Source organism: Heloderma suspectum, chromosome 2, assembly GCF_057233095.1.
Source record: "Heloderma suspectum isolate Gila_16-S chromosome 2, 16-S_ref, whole genome shotgun sequence".
NCBI classification, from domain to species: Eukaryota; Metazoa; Chordata; class Lepidosauria; order Squamata; family Helodermatidae; genus Heloderma; species Heloderma suspectum.
Window position 1 is genome coordinate 124776903 of NC_139459.1, and position 15203 is coordinate 124792105.

Consider the following 15203-nt stretch of genomic DNA (forward strand, 5'->3'; position numbering starts at 1 on the left):
CGACTCTTCGTGACCCCATGGACCATAGCACGCCAGGCCTTCCTGTCCTGAGCTCTCTCCCGGAGTGTGCTCAAGTTCATATTCATTGCATTGGTGATGCTATCTAGCCATCTCATCCTCTGTCGTCCCCTTCTCCTTTTGCCTTCAGTCTTTCCCAGCATCAGGGTCTTTTCCAGAGTGTTTTCTCTTCGCATTAGGTGGCCAAAATATTTGAGCTTCAGCTTCAGTATCTGTCCTTCCAATGAGCACTCAGGGTTGATTTCCTTTAAGAGTGACTGATTTGACCTCCTTGCAGTCCAGGGGACTCGTAAGAGTCTTCTCCAGCACCACAGTTCGAAAGCATCAATTCTTCAGCGCTCAGCCTTCCTTATAGTCCAGCTCTCAGAGCCATACATTACTACTGGGAAAACCACAGCTTTGATTAGACGGACCTTTGTCGGCAAGGTGATGTCTCTGCTTCTTACTATGCTGTCTAGGTTTGCCATAGCTTTCCTCCCAAGGAGCAAGCGTCTTTTAATATCATGGCTACAGTCACCATCTGCGACAAGGAGTACGACAAGGCTGCATATTGTCACCCTGCTTATTTAACTTATATGCAGAGTACATCATGAGAAACGCCGGGTTGGATGAATCACAGGTCGGAATTAAGATTGCCGGGAGAATTATCAACAACCTCCGATATGCAGACGATACCACCCTAATGGCAGAAAGCAAAGAGGATCTCAAGAGCCTCTTGTTGAGGGTGAAAGAGGAGAGTGCAAAAGCTGGTTTGAAACTCAACATTAAAAAAAACTAAGATCATGGCATCTGGCCCCATCACTTCCTGGCATATAGAAGGGGAAGAAATGGAAGCAGTGACAGATTTTATTTTCTTGGGCTCCAAGATCACCGCAGTTCAGGCGTTAAACTATGACAATAATGGGAATGCTGCACAGCCCCATCTGCCATCTAGGACAGGGCTGGCTCTACCATTAGGCAGACTGCTTCAGGCAGCAGACTTCTAGAAAACCATTAAAGGGCAGCAAATCATAGTTATGTCATTAAAGATTATAGGCCTGATTCATGCATAGTCTTCCCATGCAAATGGTCCTCTGCATGTTGGATTGTTGCTGAAAGGGGAAGGGGGTCAACAATAGGGAACTCCCAAGTACAAGAAAGGGAGGGAAGGATGCAATGGATGGGGGATGGACTGAATTATCCTCTATATTTTTCCGAGTAGGGGAGGACGCCATTTGAATTTTCTGTCTCAGGCATCAATATACTGGGCCATTCCTTATCTAGGGCATCTATGAGTACAGTTATTACATGCATACCCTGGTCATGTCAACATTTTGTTGTGGGTCACTGTCTCAGGATCGGGACAACAGGGTACAATCCATAACACACTAGGCCTTCCTACATTCCACTGAAGTACACACAAGTAGAACTCCTCTTCAGACCTCCCTACTCAACACAAGAATGTTGGGAACTGAGGAAGCAGGGCCCAGCACATAGAGGGATGTTGGTACCAGTGTGAGCACCCCTCTACAAATGTTTAACCCTCGTGGGTTCAGGCAAAAGGCTTATACACAGGCTTTTCATCCTGTGTGTATATCATTGGAAGCTCTGATTAGCTGTACCTTCCCAACACAGGCACACAGAGAAAACATGTCTGCATTTGTCAGATGGGGTAGTTAAATATACTAGTATAACTCTCATGACTACCCCCAAAGACACCTATGAACTGCCATTTGGGTAGTGTACTGAGAAGTCTCTGTAAGAGATCCTTAGGCTGCCTTTATGCTAAAGAAAAAACCTGAAGTTCTCCCATTGTGGAGCCTTTCCGCGTTTACAGCAGGCTCCCAGATGGCAACCATGTGATTGCTGAGAGGGGAAGTTTTTAATTTTCAAGGTTCCATAGAGATGAATGAAACAGTGCCATCTAGTGGCTGTCTTAATAGCATAACAATCCAACTTAAAAAGATAGTTCATTATTTCCGGATCTTTTTGAGATGGAATAACCAGGACATATCTCTGGATGTGCCCTGGAGGTTGACAACATCATGAAACGGACCCGCAAACTTCCATGAGTGAGCAAACTCAATAGCAGGATAAAAGCTCCATGTGAAAAAGCCCCTAGTCTCACCCCCTCACCCCCACCCCAACACACATAGAAGTATCATTTGAAGCAGGAGTCCTCAACTGTTTTGGAACCATGGGCACATTTGGAAATTTGAGAAACTGCTGTGGGCACCACTACAAAATGGCTCTTATGGAGGATGTGGCTAGTTGCATAATGCCATGGGGACCTGGCTAATCAAAAGGGATGGGTGGGTGGAGAAATAGAGAGGCTAGAGGCCAGGAGAAAAACAACAAGATAAAGAGGTGAGTGAGAGAGAAAGCAAGGCTCAGGGCCAGGAAGGGAGAGAAAGAATAAGGGAAGGGACTGGGAAGGGAGAGATAAGCAAGGAAAGGGTTTGAGTGGAGAGAAAGAGCAAGTCTAGAGGATGGGAGTGGAGGGGGAGAGGGAGAGAGAGAGAGGGAGAGAGAGAACAAAAGGGAACATTGGGCAAAGGAAGGAGAACCTGGTGCCCTAACATTTTCAAGTTTTTAAATTAAAATTAAATTTTTGAAGGGGTAGGGAGTGGAGAGCTTTGTGGGTGCCATTGGAGGTCCCCGCAGGTGCCACATTGGGGACCCCTGATTTGAGGGTTCCCTGTGATGAGGGAATGGCTGTTAAACCAGTCTGTGTTTAACACAGTCTGTGGTGTGGATATGCCCCAAATCATATCTGCTTCTAATTATGCCTCTTTCCGTTCTCACTGGTTTACACAGGCTTTTCCCATATGTAGCATTCACTGTTTTATCACTTGAAGAAAAGAAGCATCTGATCTTTAGCTGTACTGGTATAAAAATATGAGTCACAACATTTAAGAGATTTGACTGTAATCTTCTGGATTAGAAAGCCCAATTTTTACATGAACATTTCAGACTGGAACAAATGTTGGGATAACATTCTATGGGAGAAGAGGACCTAAAGCGAAAGAGAGAGTAATTCCCTTTTCTCCCATGGAACTGTACCTCAGTCTATGGTACAGAGTAGGTTTAAATCCTGGAAGTATGACTTGTATGGCTTCAGCAAAAGAGCACTTAACCTACCTTCTTCTTGAATACCCACATTGTTTGCTTCCTCACTTTGGATGATCATATGTTTAGATCTCAGCATGATGAAGTTGCTCAAAAGGTCAAAATCATCTCTACATCTTTTAGGCAGTTCAAACGGAGCAGGCTTTTTGTTTCCTGAAGTGCTGTTGGCTTCAAAAGACACCTCGTTGCAACTGACTGGTTGTAACTGATTATTTTTTTCCTCATCTCGGTTTTCAAAATGCATTAGTTTTAAAGTTTCACTCTGTAGTTTGGTTTCCCTGATATGACTTTCAGTAGGTGCACTGTCTCCTATTATAGATGTAATGTACTGTTCTGATGTAGGCCCCAAGGGCTGTGCAGGAGACATATCGTTCTTCCAAGCAGACCAGCAAGAATCCTTTGTTCCGCTATAATCAGGAACACCAAAAGATTCCACTCTATTGTTCACAAAGGAACTCTTCTCTTCAAGCCATTCGGAAAAGGAAAAAAAAAAGATGTTCACATTGTTCATGTTAATGTTTCTCTATTTCTCAACTGAATACAGCTCACTCAGAAACATAGATTTTGAGTTATTAAAAGGATGATAAAATCATGGCCAAAAGCAATAGCTTCCCATAGCTGGAGAGATTAGGGTGTTATATACGATTATGAACTTGGATTATGAAATTATGTAGGATTATGAATTTGGCTGCAAATTTATTCTGCTTTTCCAAGCCACCCAATATCTTGTGTCATGGTCAGTTTGTGTACTGTGTATGTGTCTTATTGAAACTTCTTGTAATTAAGGCTGCAGACAGCATTTGTAAGGACAGATACACTTATTGGGTTGTATCCAACTACTGTCATTCTGCTGATGTAATGTTCTTCTTTAATTAGAGTTTTTATTATAAACAACAAAGTACATGGTTCAGAACATAACCACATACAGGTACAGAGAAAGCTGTTCCAAGATCAGTCAAAAAAATGTCTCTCCAGAATTTACATTGTGTATTACAAGAACCTCTCCTCCCAGAGTCCTTATTAACATATGTTATGAAAGGAAACAACATCTCAATAAATTTGTCATGAGTTTCTACCCCTATTGTTATCCATATTTTACGCATTAATTTATCTGAAAGTGCCAACGCTCACACCCTATCCATCCACCTCCGTTCTGACAGGCCCTCACCCATTTTCCAGTGAACTGCCACTTCCATTTGAGCTGCAGCTAGAAGAAGTCTCGTTAAGTCTTTGTGAAGCAACTGTTTATTTTGTTTAATGAAGATGAGACAATAAAAACAATGCACCACAAAAGTTAACTGCTTGTCCTGTCATTTCACTAAGAGCACAGCCCAGCAGAATACTTTGACCATCAGGCAGTTAAGCCACATAGGTATTAAAGTGCCCCTCTCCCCACACCTCCTCCAACATAACGGGGACAATTGCGCTGATGGAATGCTCTCTGATCCACCAGAGGCCTCCATCAGTGTAACAAGGAGGGAGGCGATTTTCTGCAATTGCCCCTCCCTCCTGCAGACTCCCGCACCCCCTCCCATGCTGCAGGAGTGCTGTAGAGGGTGAATCACTAAAAATCACCTTCCACTGATGGAAGCTTTAGCTGGATCAAAGGACATTCCATCAGTGGAGTGACACCAATTGGATATAACCCATTCTGTTTTTCCTACATGGAAACATGCATGTAGAGATTGTCACATGTGACAATCTAGCAGTAACTATGTCTCAGGAGAGGCATTTCAACCTTTTAGAATGGGGAAGAAATTGTGCAAAACCTGGGAAAGCACCAAACAATAGGTGGGTTGGGGGATGGGAGGAAGTGGGAACCATCTCGTGACATGGGGAAGGGCACATAGCCATCGGGGATGCCCTTGAGGGCTGGATTGGGACCCCAGGCAGGTTGAATTTGGCCCGAGCCTGAGGTTCAACACCCCTGTGGTAAAGCTTTATTGAAGCCAAAGAAAGTCTCTGCTTTTAACCTTTTTTTGGATTTACACTAAGTATCCACTGTACCCTTCTCCTGTGTTTGGATAGAGCATAAGGAAGAATAACTTCCTCTCCTTGTCTCTCTTCCTCTCCTGCCAGACTTTCAGTTGCCACCGTAATTCCCTCCTCCTTCCCCATTCCTCCAGAAGCTGAAGCAATCAGCTCCACTGCTCAGCATCAGTGCAGCATCAGTTCTCATCCCCTCTCTCCTTCTCCCTTCACTGCCGTAGCCTTCACAGTTAACAATTAAGAGCACAATCCTATGCAAGTTTAGACAGAAAAAAGCCCTACACCTCCCAAATTCCCCAGCCAGCATGGCAGTCGTAGGACTTTTTGCTGTTTAAACATGCATAGAATTGCACCCTAAATTACCACTTCTTATACTTAGGCTGCAATCGTATACACGCTTACCTGGGAGCAAGTCCCATTGAACTCCATGGGTCTTACTTCCCAGTAGATGTGAATGAAATTCCATGACTACTTAATAAAATTCGATTTCTGGAAAAGCTCTGACCTTATCTCTGTTGCTCCCTAAGTACCTTGTAACGGCACTCCGCTCCCTTGATTAAAATATCGAGTTGCTCACTATGTGCTCTGTTGCATTTGGAAAATGTGCTAGTTCCCCAACCAGCTCTACTGGACAGACAGCAGCCTGTTCTCCAGCAGAATAGAGCCTGGGTTGCAATATGCAAATTGCCCTGACGCTTCAGCTTCTGGACAACTCATAGCTTGAATTAAGAAATACTGGTAAGGAACGTAGGAAGCTGCCTTATACTGAGTCAGGCCATTGGTCCATCTAGCCCGGCACTGTCAGCAGGCAGTGGCTCTCCAGAGTTTCGGGCAAGAATTTTGGCATCTACCTGGAGATGCCAGGGACTGAACCTGGAACCTTCTGCATGCAAAGCATGTGCTCTACCCACTGAATTACAGTCCTACGCCCAGCCCTTTGTGTTCTGAAAGAGAGTAGTTCCTGAATATGGATTAATAGTTTGCAGATCTGTATAGAGACATATGCAGGAAGCCACGACCACTTTTAGTTTCCCAGTGTGTGTACCTGCACTTCTCAAATTAAGCTTTTAAGTGCCCACCCGATTCAATTCTATCTCGGTCGCATGTAACTCAGATATCAGGTAGAAGAGGGAAGGGGAAATTCATGAGAGAGGGGAGTGGCAGCTAGAAGGTGTGCATGGTCCTGCAGCTGATCCCTAAACTGTTGCAAGTCTCACCTAGGCCTTACTTAATGTATCCAGGATTGGGTACCAGTTGGGAATCTGCTTACCCACCACTAAACTGAAAATGCTCTATTAAACAAATTCTCTTTGTCATTCTTGCCACCTGTGAAAAATGTATAACGAAATCCAAAGTACTTACTGTCTAACTGAGAGTTAGTCATTTTTGAGAACACTTCTACATTAGTACAAACAAATCTTTCTCTGTCACTTAAATCTGTGCTCAGTGCTTCTAAAGCACACCGTAAAGGCATTTTTTCCCTTAAATTAATCCATCCATCTTCTTCCAAGGGGTTGAACACTGAGATGTCTTCATTTATAGACAACAGTGTTTTCAATTCTGTAACTGGAAGCTGTTGACATAGAGGTACAAATGTCTGATGTTCTATGAGAAAAGGACAAAAATGCAATACAATCTATTAACAGAAATAATCTACTTTTTTACTGTAGCTTGTGTGCATCTGTGCCTGGCTAGCTTCTGAAGATTATCTGTGCTGATTAACCACTTGGGACTGAAGAGGTCCTGATCCAAGCTCTACTTTCTGTGTAGTCCTACCACCCACAACAGACAAGAAGTGGGGCAGGGCTAAAGGCAAAAGGGGCAGGGCCAATATACCAGCATATTTTAGCTTAAAGCTCTTACGGCCAGTAACTAAGCATTAGGAGAGACATTTTAACTTATTAGAATGGGGGAGAAACTGGGCAAAAGCTGGGAAACCACCAAACAAAGGGAAAGGGTGGGGCCAGGGGAAGGGGGAATGGCTTTCTGCAGAACCCCAGAGGGCCAGATTGGGACCCTGGGCCTAAGGTTCTGCACCGCTACTATACCTGTCTATTCAGAAATAAATTGATAAAGTAAATCCCATTGACTAGGGCTTATTTCTAGGTAAGTGATAACAGGACTGCAGCCTGAGGCTGCAATCCTAAATGCACTTACTAAGGAGTAAGCCCTGTTGAACACAGTGGGATTTACATCCAAGTAAACACATATAGGATTGCACTACACATATGGTTATATTTGGGAAATTGCTATATTCCTTAAAAACAGAAGATTTTCAAAAATGTAATCTTGCATTGGCTATGTTGGATATGCCAGTGACTTTCCCTTTAAAAATGATTTCTAAAATGAGAAGAAAAAGCATCTTAGCAGATGACATGGGACAGATGTTCAGCTTTGCATAGGCACTGCACTGATTATACCTTGAATGCAATCTCACAGGCTTTGAATATTCTTGGGTTTTATGAATCTGTTGTGTGCATTCAACACTTGGAATTAAGATAAATTTGAAATAAACATCTGTACTTATTTACCTGTGAGTAAAAGGGAATTCATAGGATGTTGGTATTTCTCAGATTGCCACATCAGGCCTTCTAAGTACTCTGCAGTGGATTCTGTAATAAAATCACTAAGAAAAAGGGAGAAAAATAAAAAAGTGCTTGGCTAGAATAGTTCTGTGTCCTTTTTCCAAACTTGCTTTATATTATTATACAAACAGTGACTCCCTCCCTCTCATTTCCATTTTTAATATGAATATTTCAGGAGAAAATATTCTATATTAAGTATTAGCTTGGATCATGCTTGGAAAATTCATATTTTTCTTCTCTGTTTGTTGGAGTGATACCGAAAAGCCTAGCAAGTGCCAACACCTGAAGACTACATGCTCAGAATACTGCTACCCTTTTTCTGTACTGATTTCTGACTGTTCTAGCAAACATAAAGCAGCAAACATAAAGCAGCAAAAGCAGCTTTATACCCACACAGAAATTTTAATTTATTCTCCTATACACAGTATGGAAGCCAAGCAGATGATGGATTAACTTTGGAGGAATCTTGAGCTTTGGCGGTTTCCCTTACATTTCCAAGCTATAACCATCTGTGGGGTAAGAAAAAAAAAAGACAAGCCTTCACAACTTTTGATCTACCAAGGTGAATGTAGTCTACTAGGCAGCTGTCAGAGGCTTCTTAAACTTCTGGCTTTGCTGTTAACATGTACTGCAAAGACAACCACAATAAACGGCTGGAAGAGGAGCGAAGGTTGTGCAGGCCTGCACTACGTTATGACTGGTGCGCTGTGTTTGGCATGATCGATTGTTCAGTCCTGCCCAAAACATTTTATTACTCCAGGCAGCTGCACTGTCAAATGTGAGAGGCGTTCACTTGCGCATTTCTTTACATTTGTGTTTTAATAGAGGAGGTGGGAACCTGTGACCCCTCCCCAGATGTTGCTGGACTACAGTTCCCATAATCCCTGACCATTGACCATGTTGGCTGGGCCTGATGGCAACTGAAGTCCAACAACATCTGGAGGGCTACAGGTTCCCTAGCAATGGTTTAATACATTTTATTCCACATTTCCATCCAATTTTAGGCCCACAAGATGGCAGTTAACAGTCATAAACATTTCATATAAATTCACATTAAAATAAAAAAGCAATTAAAAAGTTAAGATTTTTTAAAATTTATTTTTGTTTAAGAGATTTTTGTCACCAGCAAAAGGCCCTACCTTACATCACTGCCAACACACTGCCAACATAGAACAGTAGAAACATCAAAACTTACTCAACCAAAACCATTTATTTTTAATAACTGTCCTATGTACCAATATGTGGAAAGGTCCATGGATTAAATAAATTCAGTTTTGGTTTGGTTTACTCAACCAACAGCCTGGTGAAACAGAAAAGTCATCACTCTCCTTGCTGCAGAAGATGCAGTGGCTTAACTCTCTGATTACGCACAGCTTCATTGGCATCCCCAACATATTTTTTGTCCCAAGCAACTGTTTGGGTTACTTCAACTTAATTGTACAGCAGAGCTGATCCTGAAATTACATACTGCATATGCAGGAGTCCATTCTGTACAAATTGATGTTTTACAGAATGTTCATTTCGGTTAATCCAAGACATCAGATGTATATCGATTTGGATTGTCCACACTCATTTTATTCCATCACGGGTTCCCTTACCTTTTGCTAATGAGAGAAACTGGTTCTGATTGTAGTTGTGCATGCTGTGAATTCACATGGAACTTCTCTAATCTACTTGGAGGAGTCAGTGGTACATCCAGTTCTCCAAGATGGAACGAAGCATGATTTGCTGGCAATTACAAAAAGAATCAAAATTAAAGAAAGAATTAAAATTTTCCTAATTAGGAATACCTTGAACTGAAATAACTCTTGCCCCACAACAAGGCCCTTGTGACAATAATGAAGTCAGCTCCCCTCCTCCTTTCCAAACCAATAAGCTGTTGTCCATCCCCACCCCCAAATAAAGCGCTGAACACATTTTTAATCAGATAAACATGCAAGGCACTTGAACTGAATGTATATATTTTGAAGGCAGACAGACACTCATGGGGAAAAGACAAAAACAATCCATGTACGATTCAGGGTGAATATGTGTGTCATTTAAAGTGCAAATCTGGAGCAAAGTGAAGCTCACTTTGCAAAAGAAAAAAAAAAACCTGAGAGCAATCCCTGTTTGTATGTCCTCCTATATCCACCCTCAGTGTTCCCATTGATAGAACCAAAGAGGCACCATCTTAAAGTATTGGCAGCCATCTGGGGCAGCCTCCTACAATGGAAAGTCCCAGAGGAAGATAGTCTTATCAACTACCTTGTTGACACCAACAGCAACGGTCTGTTTCATATCAGGTACAGCCAGAGGAGCCCCCCTCCCCCCAAGTATCCACCACTCCTGCAGCTGGTTAGAACCGGTTCCAGCTAGATCGCTTCCTGCCAGCTTGCAAGAACAGGTCAGCCATAGAGACATGTCAACTATGCATGCTTAATGAAGTTCATGAATATTATGTGGCCCACCCTGCATAGCTAATGAGGTCATTATACTGAATGTATATAAGCTGTTCCAAAAACATCCAGGGTGTGGTTCTCCTTTGTGGCCTTAGCCACGAGAATCCACCAGAACAGCGCTGTTTGTCTCCTGCCAAATAAAACTGTGTTGGACTGAATCTCAGAATTCTGGGTGTCTCTAAGGGGATATTGGCATACCCCTCCTAGAGGGAACGAACTTAAGCATAATTTGTGCAACACCTATGCATAATTTGTGCAACATCAGTGATTCCCAAACTAAATTTCTCTGCCAATTCCCCTTCAGCAATTCAGGACTAAGAAATAAAATCAGATCAATAGAGCTATCTAACATTTTCAAAATTGTCTCAGATATGCCTGTGCAGACTTACCCAGCTTGCTGAATTCTAATGCACATCTGTTCTGACTGGCACCAACTTGTGTTGAGCAATATTTTGACATCTCCATTTTCTCAGGTGTAATTTTCACTCTAAGGTCTGGAAAAGACATTAACATGAATTGCCTTTCACCCCCTGTAGAATGCACAGAATGAGATTGATTATTTGTTTTACACCAGTTATAAAGAAGAGAAATAAAATAAGAAAAATTGGTAATATAAAACCTGCGAATTGGTGCAAAAATATCATTAGTTTACCTTGGCTGATTATTTTGAAACATTCATTTTCATCTCCTATAACCTCCGGAGTTACTTGTAATAAAGATTTCATTGCCAAACAGGTGGCAATCTCAGTGTCCAGCCTGAAGTGTGTTGTTTTGTAGAAATTTAACTGAATAGGAAGTACAAGTGTCTAGAAACAAAAATAACTGGAGCATTATTTCTCAAAATACCATCTAGAGTGTTATATTTGAGTGATTCAAAAACTTTTTAACAAAGTTTTTGCAGATTATAATTATATGAAATAATGTTATATATTAACCACAATGGCTTGGATCCAGACTTGTCCCTCCACAAACGGAAGGGCTCCTTCCATTGGCAGAGAGAACCGGGATCCACTAGAGCCACCCCCTGCACCCACTGGAGGAAAGGGGAGGGATTCTCTCCGATTCCTCCTTCCCCCTACAGCCCTTGGTACCACCTTACACACTGTCCTGGAGGTTCCCACATTCCTCTAGGCGAGCTTCCCCCCACCTTTCTGCCTGTGGGATAATCCAGTTTGCAGAGTTGCATTCTATGCAACTCTGGATTCAACCCCATTATAAATAATTTGTGTACTTCACAAGCTCCACCACAATTCAAAGTAAATCTAATCACCCCAGCGCAAAAATCCATGTTCCTTCTAACAGTCTAGAAGAAAATGGCCAAGCCTGTTCCTGAACTTTTAACAGGGGTAGAGTAATCATGGCATGAAGCTACCATGATCACCAGCTGCTTGCTGCATAGCAAATTCTTACATTTTAACACATATGACCTCATTGGCTTTTTACAAAACTACTAATTAACATCTATGCATGCAAGCTTTGCTAAACTAGGGATGATCAAAAGCAGACAGGAGAAGCTCATACATAGATCTTTCAAATCGTGACAAATGTTTTAACATGGTTAACATGGAAATTTCAATTTAGAAAACAAATAGCTAGGACTAATCTACAGAAGCATTTTGTCCCAGTACTCGTTCATGCACAGGTTACAGGACAAAAGCCACACCCTGTTGTGCTGACACTATTTCCCCCTCAATATTCTGTTTTTTTCCCAAACCATTTTTATTATTGTTTTTCTGGTGCTTGCAATTTCTCTACACTATAAAGACATCTGTGTTCCAACATAGCAATATTATAACTCATATTGGTAGGAGTGGCTTTAGAGTTGTAGAACCTGTTTTGCAACATCCTTCCCCTTTCTTTCCTCCCTCTCATGTCTTTCTCTTCCTACTTTCATTCCCTGCTCTTTCCATGCACTGATTTTTATGGAACTTTGAGGCAGGAAAAAACAAACAAAAACAAACATACACACACCAAAAATGGCACCATGACCTTGCCATGCAATTGCATGCGGCCCATGTCTTGTGCTCGTGCTACAAATACAAATCATAGAACACACGTGACCTTTTGACTTCTCCTACCTCTCCTGCAATTAGAACACTATGCATTTGTCTGTGGCACTCAATAGCATTATAAACACAGTAGATACTGTGTTGTATTCATTAGCATGTGCCCCCAGAGCCACGATTGCATTTTGAAAAACTACCCACAAAGCAGTGCCTCTAGGATCTAGTGTAGATCCTCCCATAGTGTAGATATGTTATGTTTCATTCAATGAAGTCACCCATATACCTCTTCATTCTTTAAAGAAAACTTGCAAAAATCTTCTTGTAGTTCTTTCTCTTTTGATTGAGGTGTCACAGTCTTTTTGAAAGTAAAGTACTCCCTTTTAAAATCAAACCACAAGATAATTCCTTTTAGTCTCTCGTTATGTGGTTTAATGATAACAAACACATTTTGCCCTTGCAAAACCAGTTAAGCACGCTACACTAATGTTTATATTCAGTAGGAGAAGTATCAGTTCTTGGCAGTTTTATGAAGCTTGGTGAATTATGGGTAGCAGAGATTAAGGGCTTCTCCACATGCGGCTTTTATCCTGAGACTGAAATTGGTTACTCATGGAACTTTGCAAGTCTTTTTCATGACATCGACAATCTCTAGTGCCTCTCCCATGCTTTCTGATCATTTCCACAGCTTAATTTGAAATGGAAAAAATGAGCTAATAAAAAGAAACACTTGGAGGGAGCAATCCTATGGCTGCTACTCAGCAGCTAGACAGCCATAGAGTATCTGGTTTTCCAGGAACCGACCTTGGAGCCCACGCACTGAGGTTGGTTCCTGGAGAACCAACCTTTCCCCCCCTTCCACGCTACCTCGCAGGCAGCGCGGAACAGCCCCGTACTCCACATTCAGAAGAGGAGTGTGGAGGGCCAAAACAGGGAGTTCCAGGGGGCGTTCCGAGGTGGGGAGGGCGGAAATGCCAATACGACACATCCTATGTGTCATCCGGCAGCCTCCTCCCCTGCTCCGCCCTCCCACAGCTACACAGCTGATATCGGCTGTCTAGCCAAAAATGCAGGGCAGGAGAAGTGCGGAAGGAACGATCCCCGACATGCTTCTCCTGCCCTGCATTGGATAGGTGGTCACCTCTGAGTTCAGAGGCAGCCACCTATCTGCATAGGATTGCCCCCTGAATCAGATTGAATTTGAGCATGTAAAGAGGAAGTGGCACTATAACAACAGCGCCATCTAGTGGCTGTATAATAAAACATAGAACTCGCTGATAAAGCCAATCCGCCAAAAAAACACCCAGGAAGTGTGTGTGAAGGAGCCCACCTTAATCCTTCAAAGAATCCAGAAGCAGAAACCCCAGTAAAATCGCAGGATAAAATGCCTCTGTGTGGAGAAGCTGTAAGTTGATACAATTATGCTTAAATGCAGCAAGTTTTGGAGGGGGAAATAATGCAAAATTATAATTCATTCAGAATTAACACTCTTCAGGAAAAATACCATTAATAAATAGCAATGAATCTGAGGACTTAATGCGAAAAGAGTAAAAGCGAGTTTTCCCACTTTTCCCAAGTTGGCATAAACAATCATTGTTAAGCAACATAAATAATAATTGTATACTACAATGTATTAAAAGATGTTCGCATTAGAGTAATCTAGAAAACTGTTTAAATACATTAAACAAGGGCTGGGCGAGGGTAGCATCAAAATACAAAATTGCAAAATGATACTGAAAATTGTAAGGAACTTTAATGAAACAGTAAAGTGCCCAAGGCATTTTAGTAGAAACCTTCCTTAAGGGCACAAGAATTCAGAATGTTTCGTTAAGGCAACATCTCTCTCATACAATAAACCCATGTTGTCATTCAAAAAATCCGTGTTGTCATAAAGAAATGTAAAGTAGTGGATTTTTAAATCACACCTCATGGAAATTCGGACTGGCTGAGAAAATAGATTTTCTGTTTCAGCACAATGAGTAACTCAGAACACAATTAGAGATCAATCCTGGGGATGGCTCACTGGGTCCATAAGATTGACTGGAATCCCCCCCCCACACACACACACACAAGATCTTAGACAAAGCTTCAACCTCGGAAGGTTTTTTCTGATTTTGGAGCCCCGCTTCTGGCACCTCCCAGTCACTGCAGAAGTTTCTGCAGTGGCTCCCTCTACCAGGTCAGAAGTCTGACTTCATGGGGAGGGGGGAAGAGGCATGCTGGAGGTGTGGGGAGTGGGGAGGGAGTAGCCACGCATCTAAAGGATCCACAGCCCTCTTGGCTGAGAGAACCCAACATGGAGGAGAATTTAGACCTGTTTTGAGACTGGTCTAAACCGATTCCCTCACATTGCTTACAGTGAGAGAGAATGTTTTCGTTAAGTTAAAAAAAAAAACATGGAGGGGGAAAAATGGCCTCTGCCATTCCCTTTGGATATATCGGGGCCTCTGAGATCGGAGCACTCTATTGTTTGGGCTCCTCACCCTTAGGATTGTTCTCTCCGTCACTTAAAGTCCTGGAAAATTAATGATATTTGCCTTTCTCTACTTTCTATTTCCACTTTATTCTATTCATTTGTTTAGGGTAAACAATACACACTTTGAAAGCTAACTGCAGTTTTAATTTTTAATCTGCTCAAGTCAGCTGGAGCATAACCACTGAATTCAATGAGGCTGTAGCACAAATTCTTCAACAGCACAAGTCTATGTATATCTACTCAGAAGTAAGTCTCGTGGAGTTTAATGGGGCTTACTCCCAGATTAGTGTGTATAGGGTTGCAAATTAAGTAACTGTATATCATGATCCATCCAAAGGTATGCACCTTTATGTCCTACTTCTTTTCAACAGAAATAAATTAATGGCCACAGTCGCACAGAATGGAGAATTCTGGCTTGCCGTGAAGGAGCTCCATGCTAGTGCATGCAGCCTTTTCACTTCCACAAGCACGAGTGGCTTAAAAAAAACAGAAATGGTTTATTTTGAGTACAATTCTATCCATGTCTAGACAGAAAAAAAGCCCTAAACCTCCCAGCATTTCCCCACACTTAGTTGTGTTGCCC

At 42.1% G+C, this 15203-nt stretch overlaps 1 protein-coding gene across 1 annotated transcript in view; it reads right to left on the bottom strand.

The window, feature by feature from the left end:
• The window catches only part of SHOC1 (shortage in chiasmata 1), a 56676-nt gene that overhangs the window by 27992 nt on the left and 13481 nt on the right, over positions 1-15203 (bottom strand). Inside the window, exons 6-12 of the mRNA XM_084832155.1 lie at positions 12431-12524; positions 10794-10947; positions 10531-10635; positions 9299-9428; positions 7647-7741; positions 6478-6720; positions 3139-3588 (exon numbers count right to left, since the gene is read on the bottom strand). Coding sequence (XP_084688281.1) covers positions 3139-3588; positions 6478-6720; positions 7647-7741; positions 9299-9428; positions 10531-10635; positions 10794-10947; positions 12431-12524 — 1271 coding nt within the window. The remainder of the gene's footprint in view (positions 1-3138; positions 3589-6477; positions 6721-7646; positions 7742-9298; positions 9429-10530; positions 10636-10793; positions 10948-12430; positions 12525-15203) is intronic.